Genomic DNA, 14,036 nt, shown 5'->3' with positions numbered 1-14,036 from the left:
AGTGTGCGCGGGAATTATGCAGTGAGTTAGTGATGAGCGTGCGCGGGAATTATGCAGTGAGTTAGCGATGAGTGTGCGCTGGAATTATGCAGTGAGTTAGCGATGAGTGTGCGCTGGAATTATGCAGTGAGTTAGCGATGAGTGTGCGCGGGAATTATGCAGTGAGTTAGTGATGAGCGTGCGCTGGAATTATGCAGTGAGTTAGATATGAGTGTGCGCGGGAATTATGCAGTGAGTTAGCGATGAGTGTGCGCTGGAATAATGCAGTGAGTTAGCGATGAGTGTGCGCTGGAATTATGCAGTGAGTTAGCGATGAGTGTGCGCTGGAATTATGCAGTGAGTTAGATATGAGTGTGCGCGGGAATTATGCAGTGAGTTAGCGATGAGTGTGCGCGGGAATTATGCAGTGAGTTAGTGATGAGCGTGCGCGGGAATTATGCAGTGAGTTAGCGATGAGTGTGCGCTGGAATTATGCAGTGAGTTAGCGATGAGTGTGCGCTGGAATTATGCAGTGAGTTAGATATGAGTGTGCGCGGGAATTATGCAGTGAGTTAGCGATGAGTGTGCGCGGGAATTATGCAGTGAGTTAGTGATGAGCGTGCGCTGGAATTATGCAGTGAGTTAGATATGAGTGTGCGCGGGAATTATGCAGTGAGTTAGCGATGAGTGTGCGCTGGAATAATGCAGTGAGTTAGCGATGAGTGTGCGCTGGAATTATGCAGTGAGTTAGCGATGAGTGTGCGCTGGAATTATGCAGTGAGTTAGATATGAGTGTGCGCGGGAATTATGCAGTGAGTTAGCGATGAGTGTGTGCGGGAATTATGCAGTGAGTTAGTGATGAGCGTGCGCGGGAATTATGCAGTGAGTTAGCGATGAGTGTGCGCTGGAATTATGCAGTGAGTTAGCGATGAGTGTGCGCTGGAATTATGCAGTGAGTTAGTGATGAGCGTGCGCGGGAATTATGCAGTGAGTTAGTGATGAGCGTGCGCGGGAATTATGCAGTGAGTTAGCGATGAGTGTGCGCTGGAATTATGCAGTGAGTTAGCGATGAGTGTGCGCTGGAATTATGCAGTGAGTTAGCGATGAGTGTGCGCTGGAATTATGCAGTGAGTTAGCGATGAGTGTGCGCGGGAATTATGCAGTGAGTTAGTGATAAGCGTGCGCGGGAATTATGCAGTGAGTTAGTGATGAGCGTGCGCGGGAATTATGCAGTGAGTTAGCGATGAGTGTGCGCGGGAATTATGCAGTGAGTTAGCGATGAGTGTGCGCAGGAATTCACAGTGAGTTAACGATGAGTGTGCGCTGGAATTATGCAGTGAGTTAGTGATGAGCGTGCGCGGGAATTATGCAGTGAGTTAGCGATGAGTGTGCGCGGGAATTATGCAGTGAGTTAGCGATGAGTGTGCGCTGGAATTATGCAGTGAGTTAGCGATGAGTGTGCGCGGGAATTATGCAGTGAGTTAGTGATGAGCGTGTGCGGGAATTATGCAGTGAGTTAGCGATGAGTGTGCGCGGGAATTATGCAGTGAGTTAGTGATGAGCGTGCGCGGGAATAATGCAGTGTAATTCTTTGCACATTCTGAGTCTTCCCCGGATTGCTCTGGCACATTGAGTAAGACTCTGCAGAGTTGGCAGGCAGCGGCGGCGGCTTGGTGGCGATGCCGCGCACGCACTCGTCACTTTCCCGTCGGCTGGATCTCCGCCATGAGATTGCACAGGAGGGGGAATCCCTCGCACACGCCGGGCCTGGAGCTCGTCCAAGGTTCACGCCGGGGACAATGCGACTCCGCAAGCTGCATGCGCTGCCTCGTTGTTACATAACCTGCCACACACACACACTACTACTACTACCCGGCACAGCCGCCCTGCCACCCCGGCACCCACACAGCCGGCTTAACCCTTACAGCTTCAGGGGGGGGTCAGGCTTTGCAGGCTGCTGAGATGTGGGACACGGGCTGGTCCTTGTAATGAAATGAAATTAGCGGGTTTTGCTGTTTTCACCCCATTTCCCAGCGTGCACTTTTACATTACTAAGAAGTTGGTAGATGTATGGAACAGCCTCCCAGCAGAAGAGGTAGAGGCTAATACAGTGGGGCTGATCTGCTGGAGGGTTCTGGGAGTCTGCCAGTGACTCCTGCTGGGGCATCACTTGACTTGGAGGCAGGGAAAGGGGCAGGTGGGTTAGGGTGATGAGAAGGGGCAGATGGGCGAGTGTGGGGTTAGGGTGGGGAGAAGGGGCAGACGGGCGAGTGTGGGGTTAGGGTGGGGAGAAGGGGCAGAGGGGCGAGGGTGGGGTTAGGGTGGTGTGAAGGGGAAGACGGGCGAGTGTGGGGAGAAGGGGCAGACGGGCGAGTGTGGGGAGAAGGGGCAGACGGGCGAGTGTGGGGAGAAGGGGCAGACGGGCGAGTGTGGGGAGAAGGGGCAGACGGGCGAGTGTGGGGTTAGGGTGGGGAGAAGGGGCAGAGGGGTGAGTGTGGGGTTAGGGTGGTGTGAAGGGGCAGACGGGCGAGTGTGGGGAGAAGGGGCAGACGGGCGAGTGTGGGGAGAAGGGGCAGACGGGCGAGTGTGGGGAGAAGGGGCAGACGGGCGAGTGTGGGGTTAGGGTGGTGTGAAGGGGCAGATGGGCGAGTGTGGGGAGAAGGGGCAGACGGGCGAGTGTGGGGTTAGATTAAGGGGTGAGACCCAAAGCGGGAATTACCAGAACTATATTTCCTCCTCACCTGTTCTCTGCTTCTACCCTCTCACATGCCCCATCCTCTAATTTACCCCCTTCCTGTAACCCCCCTCGCTCTCCCTGCCCCACGAGACCGCGAAGCTCCCTCCACGTGATGCTCTCCTCTCCCCGTGAATAATTAATGTCGTGTCATTTCCTGAACATACGTGCCGGCGCGGCCTTTTAATATGTTTAATATATAATGAAGTCTTTAACCCCTTCACTGCAGGGTAATTACTGCTGGGTTGGGTAGGACCATACAGGGCAGTTTTGAAGTCTGCTGCAGAAACCTCTAATGGTTTTCCGCCCCGGTATTTACAGAATAACTGCTTTCTATGTAATAAATAAGAAAGCGTTTTTCAGCATCACGGGGGAAGCAGTTCTTTGTTGCACGTGCTCAGATGAGCACTTCCTGTTTCCTTACAGGAGGTGAGGTGTACAGCGTGCAGCATTTTACCTGTAAAGCTTTTAAAATGTGTAAAGTTTTGGGTGGGAGAGTTAGTCCACACGTGAGCTATCCTCCCAGGAGAGATGGTCCAGACTCAATTGATGAAGCTGTCGGCGGCTAATACAACAGTGGCCTCCCCCGACTACTGAGCCTCCGTTCAGCGGTCATTGACAGCATTTTACAGGACGTTGGGGCGCAGAGGGAACACCCCAGAATATTAAGCCGGTGGCACCTCGGGGAGGAATAAGCCTGCTCCCTGCCATCATCAGTTTAATGGATCCCAGTATGAGAATCCCAGTGGTGGGGGAGGGGAGGGGGTATCAGGAAGGAATTTTAACAGCTGTCCCAACACTGACAGGACCGGCTGTAAATACCCTGTTTTATCCCCCAAAGAGGGCTATAAATGGGGGGCTGGGGCTGGAGAGACTGCCCTGTCTGGGCATCATAAACCCCCCTCCCCCAGCCTGGATCTAATGGGGGTTTTACAGGAGTGCTAAATACATGGAGCTGCCGCACTGCGGAGACATAGACTCAATAATATATGGACCAGAAAGGGCAGCTCTATGTCTTTAGGGGCCCTGAAGATATCCAAGGGCCCCGCCTGTTCCAAAGAATAAGCGTTACTTCTAAGGGATTTGTGCCGCGTCTTCCAATAAGGGCCCCCCGGGGCCAAAGCAGCTGCTTAGTCTTATTATATATTAGCGTCAGCCCTGAGACAGGCTGCGTTTGGCCCCTCGGGCCGGCAGGGGCAGTATTGCTGGTCAGGAGGTAGAGAGATTCCAAATGGAGTCACCTGTATTCAAGCAGGGATTCCAGCTGTGATAAAGCAGGGAGAAAAGCCCCAATCGGGGCGCTCGGATAGGCAGATGCTGAGATTGGGGTAAAAGCCCCGAGAATCTGCCGCGTTCACCCCGATCACTGGATGATCCCGTAATAACGAGTCTCTGAGATCACGGCGGGATCGTGCGATGCCCCCCCACCTTATTTGAATATGAAATCAGTGGCAGGTGCCCTGGTGCCGACTCCCCCGTGACTCCACAGGCATTCCTGTTACGCAGCTTCTTTCTCTTGGACGATAAGATTTGATTTGCAAATCCCGGGGCGCCCGGCGGGGGGGGGGGGGGGGGGGGGGCTTTTCTCTGGTTCTGGATGTTGGGGCAATTTGCCTGCATTCAAAGCAGGAAGACGGCCTCAGCTTTAACCGTTTCACGGCAGAGGAGGCTTCAACGCGTTCTCCTCCGCTATACATCCCACCCGCCGGCAGATCGGCCCCATCCGGCCCCCATTACTCCTGCTCTAACGACTCAAACCTTAATCAGTCGTTGGTCTCATATGTCTATCCCATGCATGTTTAATCCCCTCACTGTATTACCCTCTACCACTTCTGCTGGGAGGCTGTTCCACTAATCTACTACCCTCTCAGTAAAGTAAAACTTTATAATAACAATAGTTATTAACTTGTTACATTGTTGCAAAATGGAATAAACACAATACAGCTGAGATCCGGCACTGAAGGGGTTACTGATCCTTCCTGCTGAGAACATTACATAATTCATCAATTTTCCCCTATAAAGTTTGACCCCCCTCCCCCCCGTGTTCCGCAGAGCTGACGCTTCCCCCGGTCCTCCCCTGCGGTGGGGTAAGAGAGCGGAATAAATATCTGATCGCCGTAATGATCGCTTCGCTGCATCGGATTTCTCCCGCCGAGTGTTTTATGAAACGTTTGCCGAGAGAAACCTTCGATTTTCTGATCTAATTGGACGTCGGCGGGAGCCCCGGCGCTGAACGGGTTAATCCCCCCCCCCAGCCGGTGACAGGTGTCACATATATGAAGCGTTATCCGTGATCTGCCCCCGGGAGCTTGCACTTCATACCCGCCAGATACCCTGCATTATAACAGCGGGGTCATCAAATCATCATTTTAATGCCCCCCCCCCCCAATCTGCGTTAATCTCCCCAAATTATCTCATTCCTCGCAGCAAAAATATACCTTTTCTCTCTTTTACCCCAGTTGTGGTTTTTGCCCCATAATATAAAGTTTTCAGGCAGCTGCAGATCAGCCGTTTGTATGATTCTCGCTCTGTTATCTGACCCCAATCTACTAAACCCCCCGACTCCTTATCATACTGCCTGGGGGGGCAATAGAATGACTCAGTCTTAATCACCTAGGCAGACTCTCTGACTAATGAAAGTCTATGGAGGAACGGAGTCAGAATGCAGCCGGCTCTGAAGGGTTAATGTGGTGTTGCCCCCCCCCTTTTCGCACCTCGGCTTCCTCTGAATCCATTGATCTCGGCGTCTCGGTTGTCGTGGCGATCGAAGGGCCTCTTGACCCAGAAATTATTGTTCCGCTCCGTGTTTCATAACATCGTTACCGTCTGCGGCCTGATAATTACTGCGGCGCACCCTCCGCCAACCTCCCTGCCGCTTACACCCCGCGCCCTCCGCCAACCGCCTCCCTGCCGCTTACACCCCGCGCCCTCCGCCAACCTCCCTGCCGCTTACACCCCGCGCCCTCCGCCAACCTCCCTGCCGCTTACACCCCGCGCCCTCCGCCAACCTCCCTGCCGCTTACACCCCGCGCCCTCCGCCAACCTCCCTGCCGCTTACACCCCGCGCCCTCCGCCAACCGCCTCCCTGCCGCTTACACCCCGCGCCCTCCGCCAACCTCCCTGCCGCTTACACCCCGCGCCCTCCGCCAACCGCTTCCCTGCCGCTTACACCCCGCACCCTCCGCCAACCTCCCTGCCGCTTACACCCCGCACCCTCCGCCAACCTCCCTGCCGCTTACACCCCGCACCCTCCGCCAACCGCCTCCCTGCCGCTTACACCCCGCGCCCTCCGCCAACCACTTCCCTGCCGCTTACACCCCGCGCCCTCCGCCAACCACTTCCCTGCCGCTTACACCCCGCGCCCTCCGCCAACCTCCCTGCCGCTTACACCCCGCGCCCTCCGCCAACCACTTCCCTGCCGCTTACACCCCGCGCCCTCCGCCAACCTCCCTGCCGCTTACACCCCACGCCCTCCGCCAACCGCCTCCCTGCCGCTTACACCCCGCACCCTCCGCCAACCTCCCTGCCGCTTACACCCCGCGCCCTCCGCCAACCTCCCTGCCGCTTACACCCCGCGCCCTCCGCCAACCTCCCTGCCGCTTACACCCCGCACCCTCCGCCAACCTCCCTGCCGCTTACACCCCGCGCCCTCCGCCAACCGCCTCCCTGCCGCTTACACCCCGCGCCCTCCGCCAACCACTTCCCTGCCGCTTACACCCCGCGCCCTCCGCCAACCTCCCTGCCGCTTACACCCCGCGCCCTCCGCCAACCTCCCTGCCGCTTACACCCCGCGCCCTCCGCCAACCTCCCTGCCGCTTACACCCCGCGCCCTCCGCCAACCTCCCTGCCGCTTACACCCCGCGCCCTCCGCCAACCTCCCTGCCGCTTACACCCCGCGCCCTCCGCCAACCACTTCCCTGCCGCTTACACCCCGCGCCCTCCGCCAACCTCCCTGCCGCTTACACCCCGCGCCCTCCGCCAACCTCCCTGCCGCTTACACCCCGCGCCCTCCGCCAACCGCTTCCCTGCCGCTTACACCCCGCGCCCTCCGCCAACCTCCCTGCCGCTTACACACCCGCGCCCTCCGCCAACCGCTTCCCTGCCGCTTACACCCCGCGCCCTCCGCCAACCTCCCTGCCGCTTACACCCCGCGCCCTCCGCCAACCGCTTCCCTGCCGCTTACACCCCGCGCCCTCCGCCAACCTCCCTGCCGCTTACACCCCGCGCCCTCCGCCAACCGCTTCCCTGCCGCTTACACCCCGCGCCCTCCGCCAACCTCCCTGCCGCTTACACCCCACGCCCTCCGCCAACCGCCTCCCTGCCGCTTACACCCCGCGCCCTCCGCCCTCCGCCTCCCTGCCGCTTACACCCCGCGCCCTCCGCCAACCGCCTCCCTGCCGCTTACACCCCGCGCCCTCCGCCAACCTCCCTGCCGCTTACACCCCGCGCCCTCCGCCAACCGCCTCCCTGCCGCTTACACCCCGCACCCTCCGCCAACCTCCCTGCCGCTTACACCCCGCGCCCTCCGCCAACCTCCCTGCCGCTTACACCCCGCACCCTCCGCCAACCTCCCTGCCGCTTACACCCCGCGCCCTCCGCCAACCGCCTCCCTGCCGCTTACACCCCGCGCCCTCCGCCAACCTCCTCCCTGCTGTTTATATCAGTTCTAGAGCCTCATTATTCATCATCATTCTCTCTGTTAATAAAACCCTTTATTTTTGTACTTTTACCAAAAAAAAAGATGAATTCATCAGCATGTTGTGGGAACCCCGAGTGATGGGCATTTTAATAAAACCACCTGTGCGGGTAGTTGGATCATCAGTGCGGTTAGTGATTCTAAAAATGCGAGAGTTCCGTTTATTAGAGATTTCTGTTTTCTCGATGGTGCCGCTTTTTTGCCCCTTTTTTTGAGATGTTTTGCCTGAAAAGTAAATTGCATTTTTCTCCTTTATTTCGCAGCTTTACGAGCTCGACGATGACCCCAAACGCAAGGAGTTCCTGGACGATCTCTTCAGCTTCATGCAGAAGAGGGGTGAGTGTCTCCTACAGTGTTCCCCTCCCTGGATTAACCTCTGCCGGAAGGCCGTTCCACGCATTCACCACTCTCTCAGTAAAGAAATAGAACGTTCGGAGATCGTTTATATTCCGCCGACAGATTGAATTCCTTTCTAACCCATCGCATTCGGCGCTTTTAACCCTTACCCCGCTGTACATCAGATCCCAGTCACAGGATAACGGGGGTCTCGGCCGGGGGCTCCCCCTGCTCAGGGGGGCCACACAGGACTCTCTGGCTGGGAGATACCCTCGTGGCCCTTGCCAGGTTTGCCCTAACAGGAGCCAGGTTGTCAGTATCTGCCTGCACTGGAAACCTCCTTTGGTTTGGGGGGCAGTTAAGCCCGCTGGTGCCCTGCGGGGGTTAATGGCTGCCGTTTGCTGGATGGACGCGGGAGACGTGGGGCAGTTCTGTCATCGCGGGCGTGCGCGGCCCTTCTCTCGGGGCTGTTTGCACAAGCCGCCGGGGACCAGGATGTGCAGTCGGATGTTAGTGTTGTTGTATTGTGTGCACAATCGGGGCCACACACCTGTCCCAATAACACAACCCCCCCCCCCCCCCGTGTGTCATCACCCCCCCCCCGACACACACTGTTTGTGCGTCTCACCGATACGCTCCGCACGGTCCAACGGTCAGCCACGGACATTTAACAGGGCCTCTTTATACAGGGTCCGGGGTCACTCACTATAACAAGAGGTTAGATTGCCGGGCCACGCGGGGGCCGCTGCGCCGTGAGAGGAGGTGCCTCGGGGTATAATCACCCCCGTACGGGGTAAGGGAAGGTGCTCGTGAGCATCTGATCTGAGTATAATAATTGCTTTGAGGAGAGTTGTTGTTGCAAGGCGCATCCTCCCAGGTTGTATTAGCCTCTACCACCTCTGCTGGGTAACTGGTCCCTCCTGCCTTTATCTCTTTCTGGATTTTAACGTCTCTCTCTTACCCCCCCGGAGATATTGCGATGTGCAGCGTGGGGTGATGTCCTCGTCTGACCCCTCCCCCCCGCCCCCCTATTTATATATATATATATATATATATATATATATATATACCGTGCACCGCTGCTTTAACCCCCGGTGGGTGCAGATCTCTAATGTTCTATACAAGGAGTGGCCCCTTCGCCCCCCCCCTACACCTGGTGCTGATTGACCTCCGGAAGCCCCCCTGCCCGGGGTCTGGGGCACATGGCGGGCGCAGTGAACACTTCTTTGTGCTGTGAGTGGCCGACGAAACCCGATATAATCTGATTAAAGACAAGGAATGAATCTTTTCTGTAATTTACACATTTTTACAATTCTGCCTAAATCTGTATCTCATGTCACTTAATTGTGATGGAGACCCCCACAACCCCATCTCCGCACCCCCCCCCCATCTCCGCATTGCTCTCGTCTTAGATTCAGGAGCCGTATGTCTGTTCCGTGCATGTTTAATACTCTCTACCACCTCTGCTGGGAGGCTGATACAGCGAGAGCTTCCGATGGGCTGTTAGGATTTAAAGGAACCATGGCACCTAACCTGTATGTACTTTTATAATCTAAAATAAAAAAATATATAAAATAATCTAAAATACGGTATTATATAATATGAAAATAAATAATATATAGAACATAAAAATAAAACAAATATAAATAATATAAAAAAACATAAAATAAAATATAAATAATATAAAAAAACATAAAATAAAATATAAATTTAAATATAAAATTAGAAAAAAAAATATATATGATCTAAAAATGTAATGACCCAGAAAATAGAAAATTCCCTGAGATATCTAAAGAAAAGCAAATTCCTTTTCAAGATGGAAACGTGGATTCTGAGTGACACGGTGGGTTATTCCTCCCCTCTAATCCCCCACAGAGAGGAAACAGAATGGGAAGTGAAGAGGACCAACCTCGGCCCCTCGGCTCTGTCTGGGGCCGTTTCTAGTTAATGTATCGTTTCCCTGTGATTGACACTCCGGAGATCTGACGGCCGACAGACTGGGAAACCTACTACACCCAGCGTCTGGATACCAGTACAGCCCAGTACACCCCAATACAGCCCAGTACACCCCAATACACCCCATACAGCCCAGTACACCCCGTACAGCCCAGTACACCCCAGTACACCCCGTACAGCCCAGTACACCCCAATACACCCCGTACAGCCCAGTACACCCCGTACACCCCAGTACACCCCGTACAGCCCAGTACACCCCAATACACCCCGTACAGCCCAGTACACCCCGTACAGCCCAGTACACCCCAGTACACCCCAATACAGCCCAGTACACCCCAATACACCCCATACAGCCCAGTACACCCCGTACAGCCCAGTACACCCCAGTACACCCCGTACAGCCCAGTACACCCCAATACACCCCGTACAGCCCAGTACACCCCGTACACCCCAGTACACCCCGTACAGCCCAGTACACCCCAATACACCCCGTACAGCCCAGTACACCCCGTACAGCCCAGTACACCCCAGTACACCCCAGTACACCCCAATACAGCCCAGTACACCCCGTACAGCCCAACCCATGAATATACCACGTGGCATTTAATGTATAACGCTGTAGATTCTATACACATTATCGGGGCGACCCTCATACCCAGCAAACACTCTGACCTCCTAGAAAAGAGGGGCATCAGGGGAGGAGAGAGGGGCATCAGGGGGGAGAGGGGGGCATCAGGATGTTGGGAGAGGCACTAGCCACGATAACAGGGACGCTTGGCAGGTATTGGAGAGTAAGGGAACGTTTCCAATGTGTTTGTTTCCATAACGACCATTGTTTCCCTTTGTATTGTGTCACTAACAGTCGCTTTTGCCCCGGGGGAGTTTACACCACGGGATACCCCATACCAGCCGGAGGATCCCCCCCATACCGGCCGGGATACCCCCCCATACCAGCCGGGATACCCCCCATACCAGCCGGGATACCCCCCATACCAGCCGGAGGATACCCCCCACACCAGCCGGAGGATCCCCCCCATACCAGCCGGGATACCCCCCCATACCAGCCGGAGGATACCCCCCATACCGGCCGGGATACCCCCCATACCAGCCGGAGGATCCCCCCCCCACACCAGCCGGAGGATCCCCCCCATACCGGCCAGGATCCCCCCCATACCGGCCAGGATCCCCCCATACCGGCCGGGATCCCCCCCATACCAGCCGGAGGATCCCCCCAATACCGGCCGGGATACCCCCCATATCAGCCGGAGGATCCCCCCCACACCAGCCGGAGGATCCCCCCCATACCGGCCAGGATCCCCCCCATACCAGCCGGAGGATCCCCCCCATACCGGCCAGGATCCCCCCATACCAGCCGGAGGATACCCCCCACACCAGCCGGAGGATCCCCCCCATACCAGCCGGGATACCCCCCCATACCAGCCGGAGGATCCCCCCAATACCGGCCGGGATACCCCCCATATCAGCCGGAGGATCCCCCCCACACCAGCCGGAGGATCCCCCCCATACCGGCCAGGATCCCCCCCATACCGGCCGGGATCCCCCCCATACCAGCCGCCTAATCCCGCCTCGTAAGCTCTGTGTTGACTTTTTCTTGAACGTATTTGTTTAGCAAACAGCCATGCAAAGGATCCCGCGTCATCACATGTAACATGCGCGGCTTCTCATCCCGTGTACCGCGCGCGGGGCTTCTCATCCCGTGTAACAGGAGCCATCACGCGTCGCAGCCTTCTCACACTCGGGCCCCTTTGGCTGCGGCTTTTACCTGCTGGTTGAGAGTAATGGGAGTCTGATTACAGCCTACTCAACAAGGTGCCTGCTGGAGCCCGCCGTGGTCTCTGCGGGGGGGGGGGGGGGCGCATTCACCCGGATAAAAAAAAATAAAGAAATCAAATTCAGGAGGAACGAGGCAACAAAATAAGACACATCGCGGGGGTAACACTTCCCTTTACTACCTCCCCTGGAAGTCTATTCCAGGTATCTACTACCCTTTCTGTAAAGTAGAAAAAGCCCCATGTAGATATTTGAAGGTTTCTAACAGACTGATCCCTGACAAAGAAGGGGGACTCGGGCCGGGTACCGATCAGCGCGGGGGAGGGGAGACGGACCCCGAAAACCAGGAAACGGAAGATAATTCCCAAAGGCCGCGTTTAACCCTGTACATGCTGAACTAATAGCATTCCATTCTATTAACCCTTACAGACACCGTGAGGAGCAACACCCGGCAAATCCCCCAATGTGCCCCACAGAATACACCCCTGGGGTTAGGGTGTAACGGGGGGGGGCTATATGATTGGCTCCAGATCACTATCTGCCCCCTGCGCATTGTGAATACAGGGGTATTTCCTGATTCTCACGGCGAGCTGCGCTTTATTGCCCCGCGGGGGGTTTCTATTTACTGTTTCCCGTCCATTCTCTATTCTGTGAATGGAAAAGGAAACAGAGCTGGGACACAAAGGGTTAAGCGTTTATGGGGCAGCCACCGCTCCTCACACCGGACATGGGGTCCAGATCCTAGGACCCCCAGACTCCTCATATTAACCCTTCAATGGCCCATCACACAGACCCTATTGCAGCGACTCGCTAATGGCGGCCGACAAGATACTCGGAATGGAGTCACCTGTGTTCAAGCAGGGATTCCAGCTGTGATATAGCAGGGAGAAAAGGCCCAATCGGGACGCTCAGACATCATTAAATCCGAGGAGAATATAAAGGAGTCGGCTCCAGACCGGGAATCCTGAGATTCTGCCCCATTCACCCCGAGACTGGGGTAAAAACCCCGACAATCGGCCCATTTACCCCGAGACCCTGAGAATGGGTCACCAGGACAGCCCCCTGATGTTTGTCTCGTGTATATTTATTTCTTTAGATCTGCGAAGGGATTTTTTACTCGTTTTCATTGTATTTGAGTGTTTTCGCACGTTGAGGACATGCGCGCCTCGGGGCTTCCAGCCATACACAGCGCTTTATCTTCAGCTGCTGGAAGCTGATTGGATGGTGGAACTGGTGATATCATAATTATTGGACTTTGATCAAACTTCCGATTGGCCTCGAGATCATCAAACATAAAGGAGATAAAACAGCGCAGGTATCACCGTTAACCCTTTCCCGACTAGACAGCAACAACAAGGGGTAAAAAGGTTATTAAAAGGGACAAAAATGGAGAAATATTGGCATTACTGTCCCTTTAAGGGATGAGGACGGCAACACCCATTGTAGGCAGGAAACCCGAATTAATTGATTGTAAGCTCCTAGGATCAGAGACCTCGTCTCCTTCTTCCCCCGCTCTGGCTTACCGGGTGTTAATCTTTTAATTGGATATTGTCAGTTTTAATTTTTGTTCATATTCAGCCTCCCCTGTTGTAACCGCGCTACGGAATATGCCGGCGCCATATAAATAAATGTAATGTAACAGCGCTACGGAATCTGCCGGCGCCATATAAATAAATGTAATGTAACAGCGCTACGGAATCTGCCGGCGCCATATAAATAAATGTAATGTAACATCGCTACGGAATCTGCCGGTGCCATATAAATAAATGTAATGTAACAGCGCTACGGAATCTGCCGGCGCTATATAAATAAATGTAATGTAACAGCGCTACGGAATCTGCCGGCGCTATATAAATAAATGTAATGTAACGGCGCTACGGAATCTGCCGGCGCTATATAAATAAATGTAATGTAACATCGCTACGGAATATGCCGGCGCTATATAAATAAATGTAATGTAACAGCGCTACGGAATCTGCCGGCGCCATATAAATAAATGTAATGTAACAGCGCTACGGAATCTGCCGGCGCTATATGAACGTAACGTAGTTTGGGCCTCACAGGCACCCTGAAAATGTCCCTTTGAGACATGAAATGGTTTGATATCGTACCCCCCTCCCGCATTCGTTAGTGGAATTTTCCTAGAGCTGTCACCAATGTCCATTAAATAGATGCCACCCAAAGTCCCAGAATGCCCTTGTTGCCTATTGGCCGCCACTTCCCATCCAATCAGAGACTGAGCCGGCCCCAGAGGAACCATATCTCTGCTGCATGCGCTTGTTTGCTGACATAGAGGAGGAAGGATGGAGGGAGAACCCGTTCCAGCTCCGTGCCCCCGGCAGGTGCTTGGTGTCCCTACACGGCCCCTGGTTGGAGAACTTCCTGTCTACTGGCTAATCCCCAGGCGCCAACTTCCCTATAAGCCAGAGCACCATATGACATCATATCCTGGCGCCCAGAAGGAGGAGGAGGTGCAGAGCGGGCGGCTGGCACTGTCTATTGGCTGCATGTTATTGGCACCTCTTACGGCTGTCCAATAAAAAT

General features: G+C 55.0%; 1 protein-coding gene across 1 annotated transcript in view; it reads left to right on the top strand.

Moving 5' to 3' along the window:
- LOC149274945 (AT-rich interactive domain-containing protein 3A-like) overlaps window positions 1–14,036 on the top strand; it is a 51,981-nt gene that overhangs the window by 23,954 nt on the left and 13,991 nt on the right. Inside the window, exon 3 of the mRNA XM_089505073.1 lies at window positions 7,673–7,745. Coding sequence (XP_089361199.1) covers window positions 7,673–7,745 — 73 coding nt within the window. The remainder of the gene's footprint in view (window positions 1–7,672; window positions 7,746–14,036) is intronic.

The sequence above is a fragment of the Sceloporus occidentalis genome, unplaced genomic scaffold, assembly GCF_023333645.1.
Source record: "Sceloporus occidentalis isolate IW3139 unplaced genomic scaffold, rSceOcc1.0.p SCAF_308, whole genome shotgun sequence".
Taxonomy (NCBI): Eukaryota; Metazoa; Chordata; class Lepidosauria; order Squamata; family Phrynosomatidae; genus Sceloporus; species Sceloporus occidentalis.
This window is presented reverse-complemented; position numbering and strand designations above follow the sequence as displayed.